The sequence below is a fragment of the Telmatherina bonti genome (assembly GCF_933228915.1).
Source record: "Telmatherina bonti genome assembly, chromosome: 14".
Classification (NCBI taxonomy): Eukaryota; Metazoa; Chordata; class Actinopteri; order Atheriniformes; family Telmatherinidae; genus Telmatherina; species Telmatherina bonti.
In genome coordinates this window covers 18,892,826-18,913,571 of record NC_136612.1, presented here as the reverse complement: position 1 = coordinate 18,913,571, position 20,746 = coordinate 18,892,826, and the positions used below count along the sequence as shown (strand labels likewise).

The 20,746-nt window shown below is 36.8% G+C and overlaps 1 protein-coding gene across 1 annotated transcript; it reads left to right on the top strand.

Moving 5' to 3' along the window:
- Window positions 1-2,866: 2,866 nt before the first annotated feature.
- slc17a7a (solute carrier family 17 member 7a) lies at window positions 2,867-20,003 on the top strand (the record flags this gene model as incomplete). Its single annotated transcript, XM_079253418.1, has 13 exons — window positions 2,867-2,928; window positions 11,685-11,937; window positions 12,411-12,529; window positions 12,827-12,941; window positions 13,024-13,111; window positions 13,334-13,424; window positions 13,672-13,810; window positions 13,981-14,130; window positions 16,773-16,905; window positions 17,631-17,741; window positions 19,332-19,459; window positions 19,554-19,623; window positions 19,708-20,003. 13 exons carry the CDS (start codon window positions 2,867-2,869, stop codon window positions 20,001-20,003), a joined length of 1,755 nt encoding a protein of 584 aa, XP_079109544.1.
- Between the last annotated feature and the right edge of the window lie 743 nt (window positions 20,004-20,746).

Genomic DNA, 20,746 nt, shown 5'->3' with positions numbered 1-20,746 from the left:
GCTAGCACAAATAGCTAATCAGACAATTACATTACAGAAACTTAATGCATTTAGAAACTTGCTGAAGGTTAAACTGAGCATCAGAATGGGGAAGATAGGTAACCACTTGCAACCAAAATAAGGAGAATAGCATCTATGAACGCATAACGTCTTAAACTTTGAAGCAGAGGAGTTAGTGCAACACAAGACCACACCAGGTTTCACTCTTATCAGCTAAGATAAGAAAAGCTTGCTACACGTTATACAGACTTCCAAAGTTGGACTCCAAAAGACTGAAAAATATTACCTAGTCTGATTATTTTAGTTGTGATGATAATGATGAAGACTTGGATTAATCCTGCTTTATGTAAATGGTTCAAGCTACTGCTGGTTGTGTATTGATGTGATGCACATTTGGCACACTTTGGACCCCCTTGGTAAAAATTCAGTGTGGTTTAAACTCCACAGCCACGTGAGTTTTGTTGCTAACCATGTCCTTCCCTTTATGACCACAGCATCTTCTGGCAGGATAATGTACCATGTCACAAAGCTCAGTGTACTTGAACGGCCTCCACAGTCACCAGATCTCAGTCCAAAAGAGCAGTGGTCCACAACCCTGGTCCTCAAAGTCCACTATCCTGCAGGTATTAGATGTTTCCCTGCTGCAACACACCTGATTCAAATTTAATGGATCTTTGACAAGCTCTGCACAAGTCTGCTGTGTGGCCATCAATTTGATTCAAGTGTGTTGAAGCAGGAAAAATCGAACGTCTACAGGACATTGGGCCTTGACAACTGAAGCTAGGAATCCCTGCACTAGAGCACCTTTGGGATGTGCTGGAACGGGACATTCACGACCATGGAAACACATGATGACAACAACAAATCTGCAGCAACTGTGTGGTAATTTCGCATCAATATGGTGGAAAATCTCTGAGGAATCTCTCCAATAACTTTGTTGAATCAGTGCCTCGAAGAATTAAGGCAGTTCTGGAGGCAAAAAGGGTCCATCCCACAACTAGTAAAGTATACCTAATAAAAGAGGCTACTGACTGTGTAGTTTCAGTCCTTTGAAGCATGTATTTCATGTTTTTATCTTTTTAGGAAGGATATGATTATAATCTATTCCTAAAACTGAATATATTTGACATATGGCATACTAAATGTGATTTATATATAGTGGAATGCAAAACTTTGAGTGCCTCAGGTCAAAAGCCTGGAGCTGATTCCAGCAATTCCTTGTGTACACCTGAACATGTTGTCTGTCTACTGCAAACACAAAGAGATAAACAATAAAAATCATTTATTTCCTTAGGAGAATTTGAAGACACTAACCATCCTAACATGTATGTCTTTGTAGGAGGAAACCAGATACCTACACATACATGGTAAAACATGCAAACTCTACACACAGATTACTTCCATCCAGCCAAGGCACTAAGAACCATTTCCTGTGAGGCAACAGTGCTGACCACCAAATTTCTGCTTCTGCAGTGAACAACTGCATTTTACAAAAAACTATCCGATCTCTAAGAGACTAATTAAATATCTTCCATTTTTGTAACATTTTTCACATCTTGTTTTGCTTTTTCTTCCAACAAAATGCCTCTAAATCTGTAAGATTCTTGGGCTGGCCTGCAAGCTGCAAGCTCTGCTAAGGTCTTTCCAGATTTGCTATGATGCTTTGGACAGGGAACTGTAAGAGCCATAGAAAAATCATCATTCACTTGAAATTTGTTGGTTTTAAAGGTTGCTTAAGGTAATTAATCTACTTCAACTTCTTCTTTAATTCCAGATGTGTTTGTCTCCAGAATGTGCATGATTATTTTTTTTTTTTCACAATAAAATCTTAGCTCTAACAGCCCCAAACAAGATGCGGTCTTTCAATGAGACCCTGCCTTTGCTTTTTTTTTTTTTTTTTGCTTTTTCTTTTCTTTTTTCTTCTTAATGTTTTCCATGTCGACACTGACATTTGCAGCTTGTGGTTCTACTTTAGCTCTTCAAAATGTCTCTAGTTTATTTAGACAGTTGCAGAGTTTTAATACTAAACTTGGAAGTCTGGATGGAGGAATGACTTCCTAATGATGACTTTTTTTTACGAGGGTCCTATTTCTGCTGCAAAACTGTACCACAACTGCAGTCTGCTAAATTGTCAAACAGATTTTTTGTAATCAGGTGTGATTATTCTTGCCTTTCCTGCTAACATTTCTCCAGGGCTTGGCTACAAAGAAGCTCTAACAAATGCATTGATTTTTGTGATTCTGCTGTAAGTTTGTTGAAAGCTCTCTTTTTGATTTTCTTCCTACTTTTCTCTACAGTTGTAAAATACATAATAAAGAAATTTTGCTTTAAAGATTGACAGTATGTGTCATCTTTGATTTTATGATTTTTCACAAAATCAGTTCTTGGAATTTTATCACAGCTAAAAAATGTTGAACAAACTTTCACTTGTAGTGTATGTGAACTGCAGAAGCCTGTCATTACCATGTTATTACATATGTAAATTGACTAAATTTCTGATGACATGTGTCACTAGAGCCGCACCAAAACAGATTATCTGGGTTTTCTTTTTGTGGCTGTCAGTGCAAAGTTGGCAGGTCACTAACAGCAGTGAACAGGCTCCCAAGGTTGCAAAAGCTTGTAAAACCCTTTCAGCTTTATTATTCTTTAATAAAATAGACAAAATCGTCTCTAAAGGTAACAAGCATGCACCTGACTGAGGCCTGTTTGAAAGTATAAAGTGTATAATGCTGTGTGTGTGTGTGTGTGTGTAGGGAGGGATGAGAGAGAGAGAGAGACAGGGAGAGAGAAGAGAACATTGCGCGTTCAGGCAGGACAGGAGGGCGCGCAGGACATCAGCACACGGCCGGGTCAAGAAGCTGCAAGGATGGAGATCCGACCAGACAGGTTTAAGGCGGTGGCGGGTAAAACTTTGGGGAAAATTCACAGGTACGCATGTATTCCAGATATTCCTGACTCCACCTCTGACTTGTGCCAGCTGTCACGCATTTTGTTGTGTGGGACACAGTGATGCGTCGTGCTGCAGGTTTCTCATCTTCCCTGTCTCCTCCAGTCAGAAACTTCAAACTGGAGAGAAAGTTTATTGATTTGAACTGAGGAGAGATTCAGCTGTCTGCTTTATGCCAATAACATCATGCTTTTCATGTGGAAAAGTCTATAGTTTTTAGTGTCGATCGTCTGTTCAGAGGAACAGAAGTGGGTGAAAACTGCATGGAAATAAAATCTAACTAGATTAAACTGTAAATTAAGGTTTCGTTGTATTATAGATTTTTTTTTTTTAATTTGTTGTGTTTTGTTTTATTTTTTTATTTAGCAGTTTGCGAGTTTGTTCTTGAGGGATGTGAACCAGCTCGAGAAGAAAGTCTGGTTACATAATGCTTCCGTGCGTTTCTGGCGTGACCTGGCTGAATATGAGCGCTTGCCAGATGGAAACCTTTTCCTATCTATCTTTCTTTTTTTCTTTTTTTTCCTTTTCCTGAACGATTAACAGAATGATTTGCCTTCAAGTAAATACATGGGTCAGTTTGCACCCCGTTTATTTCGAACAGTGTCCCGCAGAGGAACAATCGGACTCGGATTATTATTTAACACGTTTGGATTATAATTGTAGTCCAATCTGACAAGATTTAATCCAAATGTGAATTTTTCAGGTGATCGAGTGCAGAACAAAAATGAGGGCATCCCGATTTTTTTCATGCATTTTTTTTCTTTCCTCGCACATTAACCTCTTTCATGTCCAGAAAGATAAAGTTTTTGAGACGTTAAAGTTTCCTGAGTTTGGGATTAATGTGAACATTTTAAACTGTTGAAAATAAACATTTTGGACAGTCAATTTAGTAAAAGCGTTTTTATTTATTTATTTATTCTTTTTTTTTTTTTTTTTAATTTTCATCGATTTTTATTTGATTTATTGTTGTCATTTCAGTAATAGAACAATGTACATTATTATTGTTAATAACTACAGAAAAAATAGATTAATCAAAAACAAAATAATGTGTTTGTTGCAGTAAATAGATAGACAGCAATATGAAGATACATGCTCCCGTCAAATGCAGTTTTGTTGTGATGCACAGTGGCTCTTTTTTTAGGTTATGTCCGATATATTTTTAATATCTGCATATATGACTTATTTAATTCATAATTACACAATAGTAATATACAGGGATGTGAAAATACATGAATATCAAAGCAAAAGTTGTCACACAGTTTGGTGTGTTGGCAGTACTTCAGTTAAAAAAAAAAAAAAAAAAAAAAAAGAGAGATTAAACACACTGATAAAACGTCATGCAATAACCATTGCTTTAAGCTTCCGCTCTCTCAGGATTTGAGGTAGCAACCAAACGTATAAATCCCGTCCTGAAATAGCCTGTTTTTCAGTCCAGCTGTCGAGCCATGCAAATCCCTAAACTCTCCCCTCCCACTCACTTCATCCCAGCCTTGTCACTTCCTCCAGTCTCTGTCTCCTCCTCCATCCATTGAAACACCAGCAAGGCAACTTTCAGCCTATTAGGGCCTCCCATATTAACATACATGCAGATCTCAGACTTTTTTTTTTTTTCATTCCTTACTGGCTCAGAGCCATGTATGCATGCTGCCACAGCTGATGCTGTGAGAGATATGAAGTGTTGGATGGGATTTAGATCTGTTTTAGTGGGCGTTTCCTCAGTTTATGCAGTGACCTCTTGTTTTACGTCACCACGGTGTTAAGTACAGGCAAAGATGCAAGCTAAAATCAAAGAAAAGGGGAATATTGTGTTAACATTAATGGGGAAACATGTTTTTAAGCAAGCGTCTAGATGCCAAAAATTGCGCATGTATAAAAGATGTTGAAACACAAGGCATTCCTGCACTGTAGTAAGATAAGAGCAATCTCACCACTGCACTGACAAAAAATTCGTGATCCCCCCCTGATGAAAGCAGCCAGGAGTTCATCTATTATTTAAGCGTTTTCTCCATCAGAATGCATCTCCTGTTTCTATATTAAACTCCACTAGGTAAGCATAAACTTCACTGATGTAAGGTCAACAGTATTCTACATTTCCACTTGAGTTTTAATTAAAGCCCAAAAAGGACATATCCCTTCATTTCTTTTCCTTGTCCCAGAGACCTTCCCCACAGTTTTAAGCCAAACGCAACTATCACAATCCTCATCATTGTTTCGTCATTATAATAATCACTGTCTGTAAAAATATTTATTAACTTCCAATATGCATTCTAAGAAAAATCCTCCACACCGGTTTATTAAAACACTCAAGTGAATTGGCATCTAAAAAATTGCTTGGAAAAACGAAGAGCTTATGTTTCACTACACACATAGCAATATAGAATATAATAGGCAATCCATATTTAACCCACCTTACTTGCAGTAGAGTGCATTTTTCTGTTCCTATCTTTCACTTTTCATTATAGAAGTTGTCTAAATAAAATATTCAAATGGTAAGATGACCTACAGCAATAATTAGATTCTTTTAAACTTATCTGCTGCAAACCAGAAGTTTGTCTTGCAGTCTGGAGACATGCGACTAATGTTGACCACAAATATAATATCTTCTAACCTGCAACCTGTAACTGTTTAAGCTTTGTCTAATAGAAAATTAAAAAAAAAAAAAAAAAAAAAAAACCACATAAAGAGACCCATATAGCTGTTGCAGGCATCCATTTTCTGAAGCTTAAAAAGCTTCTGTTCATGTTCATTCTCTTAATTTTTTTATTTTTATTTTATTTATTTTTTTTTTATAAGTGGTTTAATCTTTACAGGCTCATGCAAACATTTGCAGATGATGCATCTAGTGTCAGCTGCAGCCACCCATGCCTGGTTTTTGGCAGTGTGCCGTTAGTTATTGTTGTTAGTTAGTATGTTGGATCTTAGTCCATCTTCAGTATATTTGTGCTGCATCTCTTATTGGGCTTTAAACATGGTTGCACATTAACATCATATGTGTTAATATTCAATTTAACTATCACAATATGACTGCTCTGATGTTGAACCATTGCTCTCCAAGTGCAGATTAAAGCAGTGTGTGAGTCTGAGTGTGTATGCAGTCTGCACTGATACAGTGATTGTTTAGTAAATCTTGATGTAATAAAGCTATGAAGGTCACACGTGTGAGAATTTGAGCATGGTGTGGGTTTGTGTGTGTGTGTGTGTGTGTGTGTGTGTCCGCAGGAGAGAGGGGAAAAAAAGTGGTGTGACAGGATGGGGAGGAGGGTGTCTCCCTGGGTAACACAGTCCCACCGAGACCCAATCTGTTCACTTCAGGGAGCGTGAGAGGCTCGTGAAAGAAGGGGAGGACACCACCATAAAATAACAAAATAGCACCACAATTTACTGTCATTTTTGGTTTCAGTCCTCAAAATTCTTTATTTACTTCAAAATGTAGAAATATAGAAAGAAAGGAGTAAATCTATCTTTACAGAAGGTAAATATGAAAAACAAAAACCAGAATGTCCAGCGTTATATAATGTTTTTCTCCCTTGCTCACTCTCGCTCTGTCATCCTCATATGAGAGGATTATGCAGGATACTCTACGAATTGGTGAATGTAATAAACAATCCAATGGAAGTCCGAGGTCACCAGCCAACACATGAAGATCACAGAGTCATACTGGCATGGCTAGTAAATAATCAAGTAGTTTCTTTTTGTCATATGAAACATGTTCACTACTAGCGCTCGGCTCAGCAGCAAGCATGTCAGTAAATGATAGCATTGTCTTGGAATTTTACATTTAACATGATGGATGCAAAAATAACATTGGATAATTCTGAGCAGATAAAATAATTATTTTAGTTACTTTTAAGATAGAATGCTTCAGCATGGCTGATTTAAGTGGGCAAATATCTCAAATGATCATATTTTCTATTACACTGCATAAGCTATTAATCACATATACTGTAGGGATTAGTAACATGCATTTTCCACTCATTTAAAATAGTTATTTAATGACTGAAGAAGCAGAAATGATGAAAGTTTTCATGATTATTGAATATATGTAATATTATTTATGGTCTTCTTATATTAACCAAGAAAATTCATTCTTTCAAACTGCTTCAGCTGACGTATGTTTATTACTCTCCTACAGAGGTAAGATACACTTTGTTTCTAGTGATCTGGTGAGAAGCATCAGCTCAGTTTGTTGTATGAGGATAAGCTCAAACAGACAAAAAAATCCCTTCTTTTCCTGACCTCTTTCCCTTGACTGTGTTGGGAAACTTTAAGAGCTATACAGGGATGTTTGCAGGGGTTGTTAAAGTAAAGACAACTAAAATACAAAAAGAATCTGACCACACAATGCTATAATGTGGCACAGCAGCACTAAAACTACTTTGCTTTGTATACTTTGTGTAATGGAACCATATTGCACTGATTCACAGAGACTCTATAATAAATACTTATCATGGTATGATGAGGTGGAAGACATTACATCACTATCTAAGATGGTCATTTAAAGAAAGAAAAAAGGCTGCACAACTGAAAGCTGTTGTTTTGGTGGCTGCTCACACTCATCCTCCCTTCTTTACTTGCATCAATCCAAGTTAGGACATCTGAATCAAAGTGATCAAGAGCTACTTTGAAAGTTGCAGTCACAATGAGCTGCAGGACAGAATTTTCTATCATGAAGGAAACTCCTGTGTCTTGTATGCTAAATGAGATATTAAAGGAAGTATTAAAGCTTTTTCCTTTATATTTAGCGAAATTGGCCAGATCTTATTTTAGCTGCTACTTAAATACCTCAGGATTGTTTCACTCAGTTAGGTCCCTTTAGCAAAAGAAAGACTTTTAGACCATACATTAACTCTACAAGGAGCCTGTTTCTTTTGTAATTATGATATTTCAGAGCGCCTGAGGTCACAGAGCTTCTGCCTACTCATCCTTTCTTGCTCATTAACCAATGCCAGCTGAGACCAGTCAGGTCTTCACTACACTAACAGGACACTCCATCCGCTGAGCTTCCTCTGAGTTGGTGGAGCGTCCCCTCCGTCAGCACTGTGAACCTTTAATAAACGGGAAACGACAGAAAAGATTTTCTTTCCAACCTTTGACTGCTCTTAAAACTTTCATATTAAACACATCGCCACAAAACTACCCTGAGCAACTTTATTTTAGTCAACTTAAAGGCACACACACACACACACACACACACACACACACACACACACACACACACACACACATACACTGAGGTGAGATTGCCCCTTAAATGGAAGCATCAGTGATTAACATTCATTTTTGCTGTGGGCTAACCTCATTAGCTGGTAGCATATGTGTTGCTGTTAAACTGCAATCTGTCTTGGTGTTTAATGAGAATCCTCCTGCAGCCTTCAGTAACTCTGAAGTAAGAGTCTGAGCTCCACTCAGGGAGCAAGTCAGCACATTTGTTTAGCACACACAGGACAGCAGTGTGACTGCAGCCAATGGGATGCACATGGAAAAATGTACATATCTTAACCTTGTGACCTCTGCTTTTGGGTCAATATGTTGTTTATCATTATACGAGTGCTCTTGTTTTTATTTCTCTTGTGCCATAATGTGTCCTGCACACATGTTAAAGCTTCTCCAGTGGCACTTTCTATCCAATATGTATGCACTGCCTGTATGTGCTGCAGCTGCTGTGATGCTTAACACACCTATGAAACAGTGCTTGTGCTTTTCCTTTCCAAGTCATTCAAACCAAAGTGACCATGTGATGCTTTACACAAAATATTAAATTGTTTTTAAAGCATAATTATTTGCAAAATAAAAAAATAATTAAAGTTCAGTTTGTGATGAAGAGAGATGCGTAGTGAACGAAGCCCCTTGTTAGACTGTCCCTCTATATTCATTTCCGGAAGTAAATCATTTTTGTAATCCTAATCTGAACACTGTGACAGATTAAGAGAGAGGCAGAGAGAGGCTGCAGCCACACTAATCTCTTAGAGATTCAAAAACGCTGCTTTATAAAGTATTACTTCTCTGTTGTCCATTGTGTTGTATTTCACAAGTAGAGTCATAGATTCAGCTTTAATTTATCATTGTAAAGGCATATAGTGTCTTTGGTTTGATTTTCTGTGTATTCATTGATTGCATGGCTGGGCAAAGAGATTACAGAGTCCACTGTGTGGAAAAGTGGGGGAGGGAATGGAATCCACAAGCATAATGAAAAAAATATAACATTATGGATGAAACAGACTGTACGCACAAGCCAGCAGATAGATGGATAGTGACAGATCATGGTGTAAAAGCTAGAGTGAATTATTCATCTGACTCAAAAACATATGAAAAATTAACCAGCGCTAGAGTCTGACTCGCCTTGTGTTGGCATTCCAGAATAAGTCATCTTAGAGTTTTAGTGGGCTGAGAAAGTCTCATTTTTAAAAACTTATTGGAGCCCAGCTTTGGGAAACCTTTATGAAAACCCAACAATCCTCGACACCTCTGTCAAATCCTTGTGGTGATTGTGTGTGGTTTTGTGGATGATTCTCCAGCTCGTTGACTAACTGGATCAGCCCAGTGCAAGGTGGATTGTTGACACATGACTGTGCTTTGCTGTGAACTGAAAAATAACCAAAAACACACTCTGGTGTTAAAAAAGAGATGCAGTGCGTCTGATTTAACATGTTTCTGCAGTTGGCATGCACTGAGGTTTGCTGGCTGTGTGTGCGTGTGTGTGTCTGTTTGTCGGGGGTGTGTTGTTGAGGGCGTGGAGGTTGTAATACACAGATGGCCTCTCTCCTGACTTCTCTGTTTGGCTCCTGCAGAAGAAAGTGACGTTGGGACATGCCATTTAATGCAAAACAATCTCATAAATATTGAACAAATAGCCTAAAATAGCAACACGTCCTTTAAGAAAACAAGAAAAAAACTTACATTTTTTTGACTGTCAAAGAGAAATATTTGACAGAAAATTGGAATGAAAAAAAGAGATATTTTATGAATATTACAAGTTTCTTTTTTTCACACTCTGTTTGAAGTTCAGTGAATTGCAAATACTTCTGTCTCTCTGCAGAGCTTTCATTTCAAACAATTAATATAAACTACAAAACTCATGTTATAGAAAGTATTTTCAGTCAATTTTTAGAATTTTGCACTTCCATTAAACAGCTTTTACATTAATTTTCTCAAGAAAATCAGTGATTTGGTATGGTCAGGTCAGGTACTGGATAGTCCACTTATTAGCTTGTCTGCATAATGTCATAAAGTTCAACGACTACAGAATATGAAAACATAAATCTATGACATATCTGATAAGACATTGTCTCCAGAGACCTTCTGCTTGTGTCAGACAGTGGACAGCTTTAATATTAGCAGTGTGACTGTAGGTTCACAGCATTCTGGAGGAGTGGACACTGTGGAAATGTGCTGTCATAGCTCTTCAGCTATGTGACAGCTGCTTTCACATGCTAGGACTCACTGAGTCAGATGCAAGCCCAACATGGTGCACATTGTCTGCATGGAGGTGTGCACCTGTGTGATTATTTGCAGAAACAAACATCAGTAGATTAAAATAAAATGTAAGATATTACATATTGAATGTGCTGTCTGTCCAGTCTTTAAAAGAAAATTAAATATTTTCAACAATGTTACAATTTTGATCATACATTTGAAAAATGCCAGCAAGGGATGAATAATGATATTGACATGTCTTTTATATGACTTGAGGCTTTAATCTAAAATCTCACTGTCGGCCCCTGACATGCGGATCAACTGAATCTTGTCCCAGTTGTGGCTAATTTCAGGATTATCTATGTCAGAGGATCATCCCAGCTTGTTAAAGTTGGATAAAATTTACAGCTTCACTTGAAAATATGATCTAAAGATGAATATGCCATATTTCAAATGCTTGAAATCACAGTAGAAAATAAAATGTACGATGATATATACTGTATATATACATACATATATATGTATGTATATATATATATATATATATATATATATATATATATATATATATATATATATATATATATATATATATATATATATATGTATGTATATATACAGTATATATCATCGTACATTTTATTTTCTACTGGGATGTATATCATAGTGAACTCTCTTCTCAGTCAACAACTTTTAATAGTGACTTGAGTGACTTGTGTTTATGTTTTTATCAACATCAGCTGGACTATAGAGTTTTTAGATGAGTTATAAATTATGTTGAAAACAAAAAAGGAACACTTTCAGTAAGTCTACTTCTTTGCCTCACAAGACCAAAATCCTTCTTTTAAAAACATGACGGAAACTTGTATTAAACAAACTTTGTCTTTCATCATGTAGAATATAGTTTACCTGTAATATGTGCAACTACTCTTCCTGAAAGTTTTTTTTTCAATAACACGCACCTATATATATATATATATATATATATATATATATATATATATAAGATACTTTCCAAAATTTGACTTTAAATTCATGACATCCAGTACAAAATGTAACTTTTGGAGTATTGTTTTGTTCAAAATGACGATGCCAACATCACCGTACCATATTTCATCAAACACACTTTTATGTCTGAACAAATTGTGACAAAATTCAATTAAAGTACATAAAGAACCATGGAAAAGACCGTATATGTAACACACAATAAGATATATAATTCACTGTCTTGTTTTTTGCTTGTTTTTCCAAAACAGAAACTCAAGACTTTAAGGAGATGTGAATGGCTCACACTTACACACTTCCTGTCACTATCTGCTCTTAGGCTGATTGAAAAACGACAGCCGAATGGAGAAACCATTGAGTTATCAGCAGAAGGCCGCCCCGAGCTGGTGGAGGAGAAGGAGTTGCCTGTGGTGGACTGTACCTGCTTCGGTCTGCCCAGACGGTACATCATCGCCATCCTGTCTGGGCTGGGGTTCTGCATCTCTTTTGGTATCAGGTGCAATCTGGGTGTAGCCATAGTAAGCATGGTCAATGACCATACTGTCTACAAAGGCAATAAAGAAGTGCTTGTGGTAAGTAGCGGAAAAGAAATGAAAGCTCCCTTATCTGTTTTATAAGTCTGGATGAAACAGGTACATTTTAAACGGTCAACTCAGCCTTTTGCATGTAAACATGTTGCAAGGTATTTTTCTGTGGCCTGAACTGATTTTAGTCCATTTGTTGAAACTTAGTGAATAACAGTTGCATTGCAGTTTAGAGATATACTTATGCGGTTCTAATTATGTACACCTTGCTTTAGGCCACCATTTTTACCCTTTTTTTAGTCTTTAGTTAGGAATATACCCAACTGAATTGAGAAAATATTTTGCATGATGAAAACTGAGAGAAGACACCGAAAGCATAACAAATAATAATAGGAGAGAAAAATCAAGGTGTGCTTAGCTTCACCAGGCAGATTTTAAGTTGCATCATTCTTCAAGTGACCACTGTTAAGTATATATTTACTAGAAATTTAACCTGAGGCTTGTGTTTTTCTTCCCTCCAGGCAGCACAGTTCACTTGGGATCCAGAGACAGTGGGGATGATCCACGGCTCCTTCTTCTGGGGCTACATAGTCACACAGATCCCGGGTGGCTTTATATGTCAAAAATTTGCAGCCAACAGGTTGTTATCTTCACATTTACGTTTAGTATCTTCAAGTAATTTTGAATTATTGTCAACAGATTTAATCAATTAATTTATTTTTATTTAATGAGTTAAACATTGAAATCAATGTATAAACATTCAGACTGTGTAAGCAGAAGAAAACCGGTAACAACAGCACAGGTGAAGGAAACAAGATGAAACTTGTGAAATCTTCCCTCTAAATGAAATATTTTTCCTGATCCTCATTCTTGTGATGCTTTTGTTGTTGTCAACTATTCAATCTGAGGTAGTTTGTTTGTCCTTTTTGTGTTTAAGAGTGTTTGGCTTTGCTATAGTGGCCACATCCACGCTCAACATGCTGATTCCATCTGCAGCGCGCTGTCATTACAGCTGTGTCATACTTGTCAGGATATGTCAAGGCCTAGTAGAGGTGCAGTATGTGTCTGTGCATACATCTTTCTGCTGAACCTCCCAATGCATGATTATTTTCCTAATAGTATTTTGTCTCTCAGGGTGTATCATACCCAGCCTGCCACGGGATCTGGGCCAAGTGGGCGCCTCCTCTTGAGAGAAGTCGATTAGCCACAACAGCCTTTTGTGGTAAAGTTTGAGCACCTTTCTGTCACATTTCCCCAAAATATCTCCAAAGTATCTTCCAATCCCTGGTAGAGTTTGCTTGGAACATGAGTGGGTTGGTCTGGTTTAAGATTGCATGTGGATTTCAATGGCTATTTGATGTCACAGTAAAAATACAAGGAAAGAAAGTTTCTTTCAATGGAAATAATGGAATTTTATTTTAATGATTGTTTTCTGTTTTCTTAGGATCCTATGCAGGGGCAGTGGTGGCCATGCCCTTAGCTGGGATACTGGTGCAATACACTGGGTGGCCTTCTGTATTTTATGTCTATGGTTAGTATCCTTATCCTTCTTATCTGTTGAATTTTTTTGCAATATTAGGACTGTTCAAACAATGTATTCTAATATAGCTATACGAATAGACACTCTCCAGAATAGACAGCATAGAAGCTCTCACCACACACACTTGCAAGACTGTTTCTTGTCTGCCCTCTCTTACTTGATCTTTTGTTAAACTGTTCATCTTTCTCTCTTCTCTCCCTGTGTCCATGTCGTTTTCCTGGTTGCCATGCTCTCCCAGGCAGCTTTGGGATATTCTGGTATTTGTTTTGGATTTTGGTGTCATACGAGAGCCCAGCAGTCCATCCAACCATCACACCAGAGGAGAGGAAATACATCGAAGATGCAATTGGAGAATCATCAGGATTTCTCAATCCCCTCCAAGTACATCACTATATCGTGTTCCCTCAAAGATTAACATAACCTATAAATGCATCCAGATTATTTTAATACACAAGTGTAGTTATACCTCCACTCTCTCAGCTGACTCTGTAGTATAATCTGTCTACTGGAGCCAAAGGACACATTTAATCTCTTATTTCATTTGATGGCAGAAATTTAAAACCCCTTGGAGACACTTCTTCACCTCCATGCCAGTCTACGCCATCATTGTGGCCAACTTCTGCAGGAGCTGGACCTTCTACCTGCTGCTCATCAGCCAGCCTGCTTACTTTGAAGAAGTCTTTGGCTTTGAGATCAGCAAAGTAAGTTGTGTTTTTAGACAATCATAAATATATAATTTATATTTTGGACATGTCTGAAAAAGAAAACACTCAATCCTCTTAGTGGATACTAATAAGATAGAATTCTGATTTCAATAATTAATTAAACAAAAATAGAAGAATGTAGTTAATATTCTTTGATGAAAAATCAGTATAATCCCTTTTAAATTAAATCACTTTTGGACATTTAGCATAATTCTCTTATAGTTTATGACCACTTTTTGCAATGAAGTCCTGTCATCTGCAAGATTTGAGTGGATATTTCTTTTATGCCGGCCATTTTAAATCCTCCTCAATAGTATTTTATCTAAAAAGAATGACATTTTTTTATTCAGGAGAGGGTCAAGAGATGTTAAAGACTTTCAAAGATGGTTAAGAGATGAAGCTAAAAATGATACAACTTTTAAAAAAAAATAATTAAACTAGAAAAACACTCAGAGAGCGCAAACCTCCGCCAAGCACAATGTTAAAGAATCCTTTAAAAAATTCCTGGATCCAAACGGTGAGAAAAACTACAGGACAATGAGAGAAACTAAGTGGGCTGGATGGTTCTGAAGTAGTAGCATTAACTTCCTCGTCACGTTGCATTTCACATGCTGTTCAAGGCCGCTGAAAAACAAGATATATTTGTAGCCCAGAAAACTCAGCAGTCACGCTAATGAACCATCAGTCAGTTTATTATCTCTTTTCCCCTTATCTCTTATATTCTCTTTTCAGATTAGCTTTCACCATAATGTCTTTCAATGTTTTTCTTGTGCCTTGCATTGCTTTTTACATGTTTGGCAGATCGAGCAGGACTTGGCAGGAAAAGGATATTTTGACACAATATATTATTACATCGTCTGTTTTATTTCAAGCCACAATATTTTCTAACCTTTACAAAGTATTTCTAGTGCTTCTTCTGAACCATCCACTATGTGCTTTTCTCTAATTTCTAAAATTACATTTTAATGTAGTTTATTCAATTAAATGAATGAAATGAAAAATACTTTATCAATCCCCAAAGGGAAATTCAATATTTTTTACATGATATTTTTTTCATTTTATGTTTTTTTAATATTAAATTATTTATTAAAAACATCATTGGTTGTGATGTTGTGTGTTGCTCCATCACTACACATCTCCATCCTTCAACTGCCGAACTGGTTCTGTGTCGCTGCTTGCAGAGCACATTACTGTTTCAGTAAATGATACAGGGCATAATGGGAACAGAAAAAGTTATTCCTGCACAGTACTACCTATTTCTGTTTTCTTGAAAATGAACTTGTTTGGTCAAAGACAGTCAGTTTTGTGAGTCTCATAGTGTACAACAGTATTTAGACCTCTTTGGTCTGATCAAACTGGTACCAGATGAAAAAGCCTAAATCTTGTGTGAATATAAGGGGACATCCTAAATTCATTCATCTGTCCTTTTCACACGCTTGGGCTTACTTAGTTAAATGTAGTACAATATTAGTCTGTTGGACAGTGATCAAAACCATATTATTTCCTCCTCTGTGCTTTACAGTCAGTATGTGATTCTGCTTTTGCAAAGTTGTCTTTGGTTAAGTGTCAAGCATCTCCTTTTATAAGTGTAAATTTAGAACAGCTTGCAGTAGTTACCAGCAGATTTGTGTGAAGATTTCTTTTTTTTTTTTAGTCTGTTCTTGGTTTGCATTTTTGAGCTGTTTACACCTTGGCTTGATAAAATCAAACAGATCATTGCAAAGAGATCATGAGACCCAAGAGACCCAAGAGTCTGCTTGTCATTTTCTAATGAACTTGTGAAGTTAGTGGATGAATTTATTTTTTTTTTGCCACAAAATTGTTTTTTCTTTTTCTTTTCAATAATCTATATCAATAAACTAATTTTAAAAAGTTAACAATAAGTTCTTTGTTGGTTTCATTTGATGATATTGATCAAACTGTCTGCTAAAGCAGTCTGTAGTTTGCCACTGAGCGCTGTTACATTCAAAACTGCCACCTCCCCACATTCATTTTCAGCTGAAGTAACCACGATTATAAAATATACAATTTAATTTGACTTAAAGAGCTTCAGCCATCAGATGCAGTTTGTCCAACTGTACGTATTTTTTAATGACATAAGGTCCAGAGCTGTAGTGCAGAAACATACTTATAAAGCCACAAACAGAATAAGAAAATAAATATTTTTATGCTTTTGATCCCATATTTCAATTTCATGACCAGTTTCAGGGTATTAATCATTTAATTAATGAGATAACATCTCATAGAATTAGATGTCCCCTGGCTATTTTAGAATAATTATATTGTTTGGCTGAAGTTTGACTGATTCCTTATCTAGTTGTGGTCCATAACTAAACTTTAGACTTCATAAACTAATGTAAATCTTTTATTCACTATTGTCATTATTTTCTGAATGAAACAGAACAAGTATATAATTGATAATTATATAATTACCTTATATTTCTTGAAACAGTACTATCCTAAAAAGATTTAAAGTTACAAGATAGTATGATCTTTCCTCAATTGAAGTAAATATAACAACTTTAAAGGTAATTAAATTTTCAATATCAGTGAACTAATATCAATGAAAAACTTTCCAACAGCCTCCTATTGTTTCTAAAAGAAATACACTCATGCTATTACACTCTTTTGTCTGTTAGGTGGGCATAGTGTCAGCTTTGCCCCATCTGGTGATGACAATCATCGTGCCTATTGGAGGCCAGCTGGCTGACTACCTGAGAACACACAACCTGATGTCCACCACCAACGTCAGGAAGCTCATGAACTGCGGAGGTGGGACTGTCACACATGAAAGAAGGAGCATAAGGAGCAAAGAAAAAACAAGGGACCAAAAAGAAAAGCTCAAGGGGAATTACAGACATAAAAACCTTCTCAAATGACAGTTTAGGTTTGTGTTTCAGAGAGAGAGGAAGATGTGGAATATTTTGAGAAGATACAAACACTGATTCTGTTCAGTGTGAAAGAGTAACTATTGATCCTGCTCGATAAAAATTTTATTCACTCTGGCCTTTGAAAAAAATACATTTTGGAGTTGTGTGTCTGACTTTTTGGGAGAGATTCTCCAAACTTAAAAAAAAAAAAAAAAAAAACTAACCTTCATCAGTAAACACTGAACAGAAATTCACTAAACTTTCTTCAGTTTGTCATCAAATTATGATGTTGATATTAACGTTACAAAAAGAATCATCTGATTTCCATATTGTGAATGGTTACTTAGTTTATTCCATAAACTGTAAGGTATAATTATTTCCTGACAACATTTGTGGTTCACGTTTTACAGAGCACCGCAGTATTCGTGGTGCCGCAGCTGGCAGCATTCGAGTCTTATTAATATTTTAGCGCAACTTAAAGGTCAAAAAACACTCATGACATTTCCAACATATTTATAAAGCACTAGATTATTATCAAGAATCTCTGCTTTTTAAGATGTAATTTTAAGTTGAGTTGGAATTATTCATGTATCACAACTTGAAATGATGTGGTTTTGCATCTTTCAGGTTTTGGGATGGAAGCCACCCTCTTGTTAGTGGTGGGATACTCACACACAAAAGGTGTTGCCATTTCTTTCTTGGTCCTTGCTGTGGGATTCAGTGGATTTGCAATCTCAGGTAAGTGACATTATAAACCAGTAAACTGAATTAAAAGTGACAAAGTAGTACTTTAAATCAGAATTACTGTGATTTATAATCCTACTATGTCACTCAACATTAGCATGAAGATTAGCATATGAATGTAGAATATCATCCTACTATCCCCTAGAGAAATTGCTTTTTATACATCAGCTGTATGTAAAAGATGAGCATTGGCGCAGTGGCATCACTAACTGGTTTACGGAAACCTTAACTTTTTGACATTTTAAGGTTTTGGAGCCAGAAGTGACTTGCAAAGGATGAATCTGACTGATCTTCATGTAAAGTTCATTTAATCCTCCAAGCAGTCACACCCTAAATTAAGGATTGTTTTAATGGGATCCATTTACAATTAAATATTTAATCCCTCACAAAAAGAGTTGCTCTTCCACTTATTAGACAGTTGCTAGTTTAATTCCTGAGACTTCCATCAATTAGTCAAGTTGCATCCAAAACTTCTAGTTGATCCCATTTTGTGAGGGTTTCAGTCATCAAACAAGAAGTTTTTGTAAAACAAAACTGCTGCAAAATGTGTGTGTGTGAATAGGTGATTGTGACTTGAACTTTTAATCATTTTGAGTGTTAATTAAGATTTAAAAGAGAAGGTGCTTTATGAAAGCAGCTTTTTTTATGCCTACACCTTCTGTATGGTTTGATGGTTAAATATAACATCTGAATATTTTTTTTTTCTTCTGCAGCATTGGACAATATAAGAAGAACATTTTGAGGAATTTATATGTTTTGAGCTAACTTTACAACCGAGGAAATGCAGTTTTTTGCACATTAGCGTCATTGTTTAGCCAAGGCTTGATTTAAAAATAAAATTTTAAATGTCTTCATTTAGTTTAAATGTTTGAAATGATAAGCATGTCTGTAACCATACAAGTAAATCTGACTCATGTACAAATGAAATTGATGGACAGGTATGATGGCAGACACAAAGTGGACATAAGATATTAAACCAGTGATAGCAATGCTCTCCATGTGACAGAGCATGCTTGTTAAGAGCACATGAAATACATTAAAGCAGAGAGTAATATAATAAATAAAGCATGTTATTTGCTTTGACTAATAACGTCGTGGAGCTTCATGAGTCATTATTACTCCTACAGCTCAGTTTTATTATTTTTGGAGATATCATGGAGCAATGCCAAAAGTAAATAATTTCACAGTGACTTTATTGTAAAACCATTACAAGCTGGTAGATTGATTTAAAAGAGAAAGAGAGAGAAACACAAACGGCACAACTTCAGCAAAAAGTGAGGAATCTCTGGTTGTGTTCAGCTTCATGCTCGATCATTAAGATTCTCGGTCAGAACAACCTCCAGGAGTCCATGCAGAGATTCTGAGATGTTGTTCATTTATATTTTATGTGTTAGAGGGGAATTGGTTTTCTCAAAGTCCTGGCAAGTAATCAAACCAGTGTTTTTACATATATATCCCTCTCACACAGCATCTCTTATGTCTGTCTGCCTCATTGATTTTCTTTAACTATGTTGTTCGGTGAGCAATCTGCTGAAGTGAAACTGTTTAAAATTGCTGTGTTTGGATTTGCTTTCTCTCCCTCAGGGTTTAACGTCAATCACTTAGATATTGCCCCTCGCTATGCCAGCATACTGATGGGTATTTCAAATGGAGTGGGAACGTTATCAGGAATGGTGTGCCCGCTTATAGTGGGAGCCATGACCAAACACAAGGTCCTTTGTTAACTTAATCATAGCAAATTTAAAAGTTCAGATGTGAATTGTTTGGTTGACGATGACACTAAATTAGACTTTTAAATCATTTCAGACGCGTGAAGAATGGCAGTATGTCTTTCTTATAGCCTCCGTCGTTCATTATGGAGGAGTGATTTTCTATGGTAGGACTTTTATTCTTTAACTTTCTCTAAGGAATGTCCACGAGATCCCATAGAAATACTGGCTCGATTTCTTTTCTCATGCAGGACTTTTTGCATCAGGAGAGAAGCAGCCGTGGGCAGACATAGAGGACACGAGTGAGGAGAAGTGTGGTATTATTGATGAGGACGAACTGGCCAATGAAACAGAGGAGCTGTACCGTGGAGGCGGGCAGTATGGAGCCATGGGCCAGCCGAGGATTGGTTCAAACGGAGGAGACGCTGGAGGTGGAGGAGCTGGAGGTGGATGGGTGACAGACTGGGATAAGTCTGAGGAATATGTGCAGCCTCCTGGATATAACTCATACATGTATGGAGGAGAGAAAGAGAAGGAGCTGACATAGAAGACTGATGTGACACAAATTTAAGGAAATAAAGAAGATTGTTTGGGAAAGGGGGGTATGAGAGAGTCACAGCTGTACTGAAAGGAACTACAGTGTCCTTTTGTGCAACATTTACAACTGCACATATCAAAGAGTATGCATCTGATTTGTTCCGTTACGTGTGTGTTTGTGTGTGCGTGTGAGTGAGTGTGTGTGTGACGGCATGCAGGTGTCAGAGTGGTTAACATATATGAACACAAACACTTTCTATCTGCAGAATATGAACTTCCTCCCTGCTCCTGAGTTTGATGGTAATGCTCAGGAGTTCTGTTTCCACGACAACACTGAGGAGGATGTGTGTGTTTGTGAGTGCTTGTAAAGGGTTTTTGCCTGTGCAGCAACTTGCTCAAGCTACTGGCATTGTGTTGTTTTAAAATTTTTATGTGTGAGCCATGAATTTATTATGTTTTCTTCGCTGGAAAAAGCACCTTTGGAGCCTCAGGAACACTCTACAGCTTAAAACAGGGCCCAAAAAGCTAAACAGAAACGTGACGTCACTGCTTTCAAAGCTTTCAGATCAACTAGAAATCATAGATGAATAAGGAGAAAGCTGATGTGATTTTGTAGAAACTTCCTCGTGTAATAAACATTTTCTGACTACTTTCAAATTGCTCAGTTATATAGAACAAAAAGGGTGCTTTGGTGTTGTATCAGTCTGTGTGTGTACGGCAGTAAAACTTAAGCATTCTCCCTTTCAGATGTGT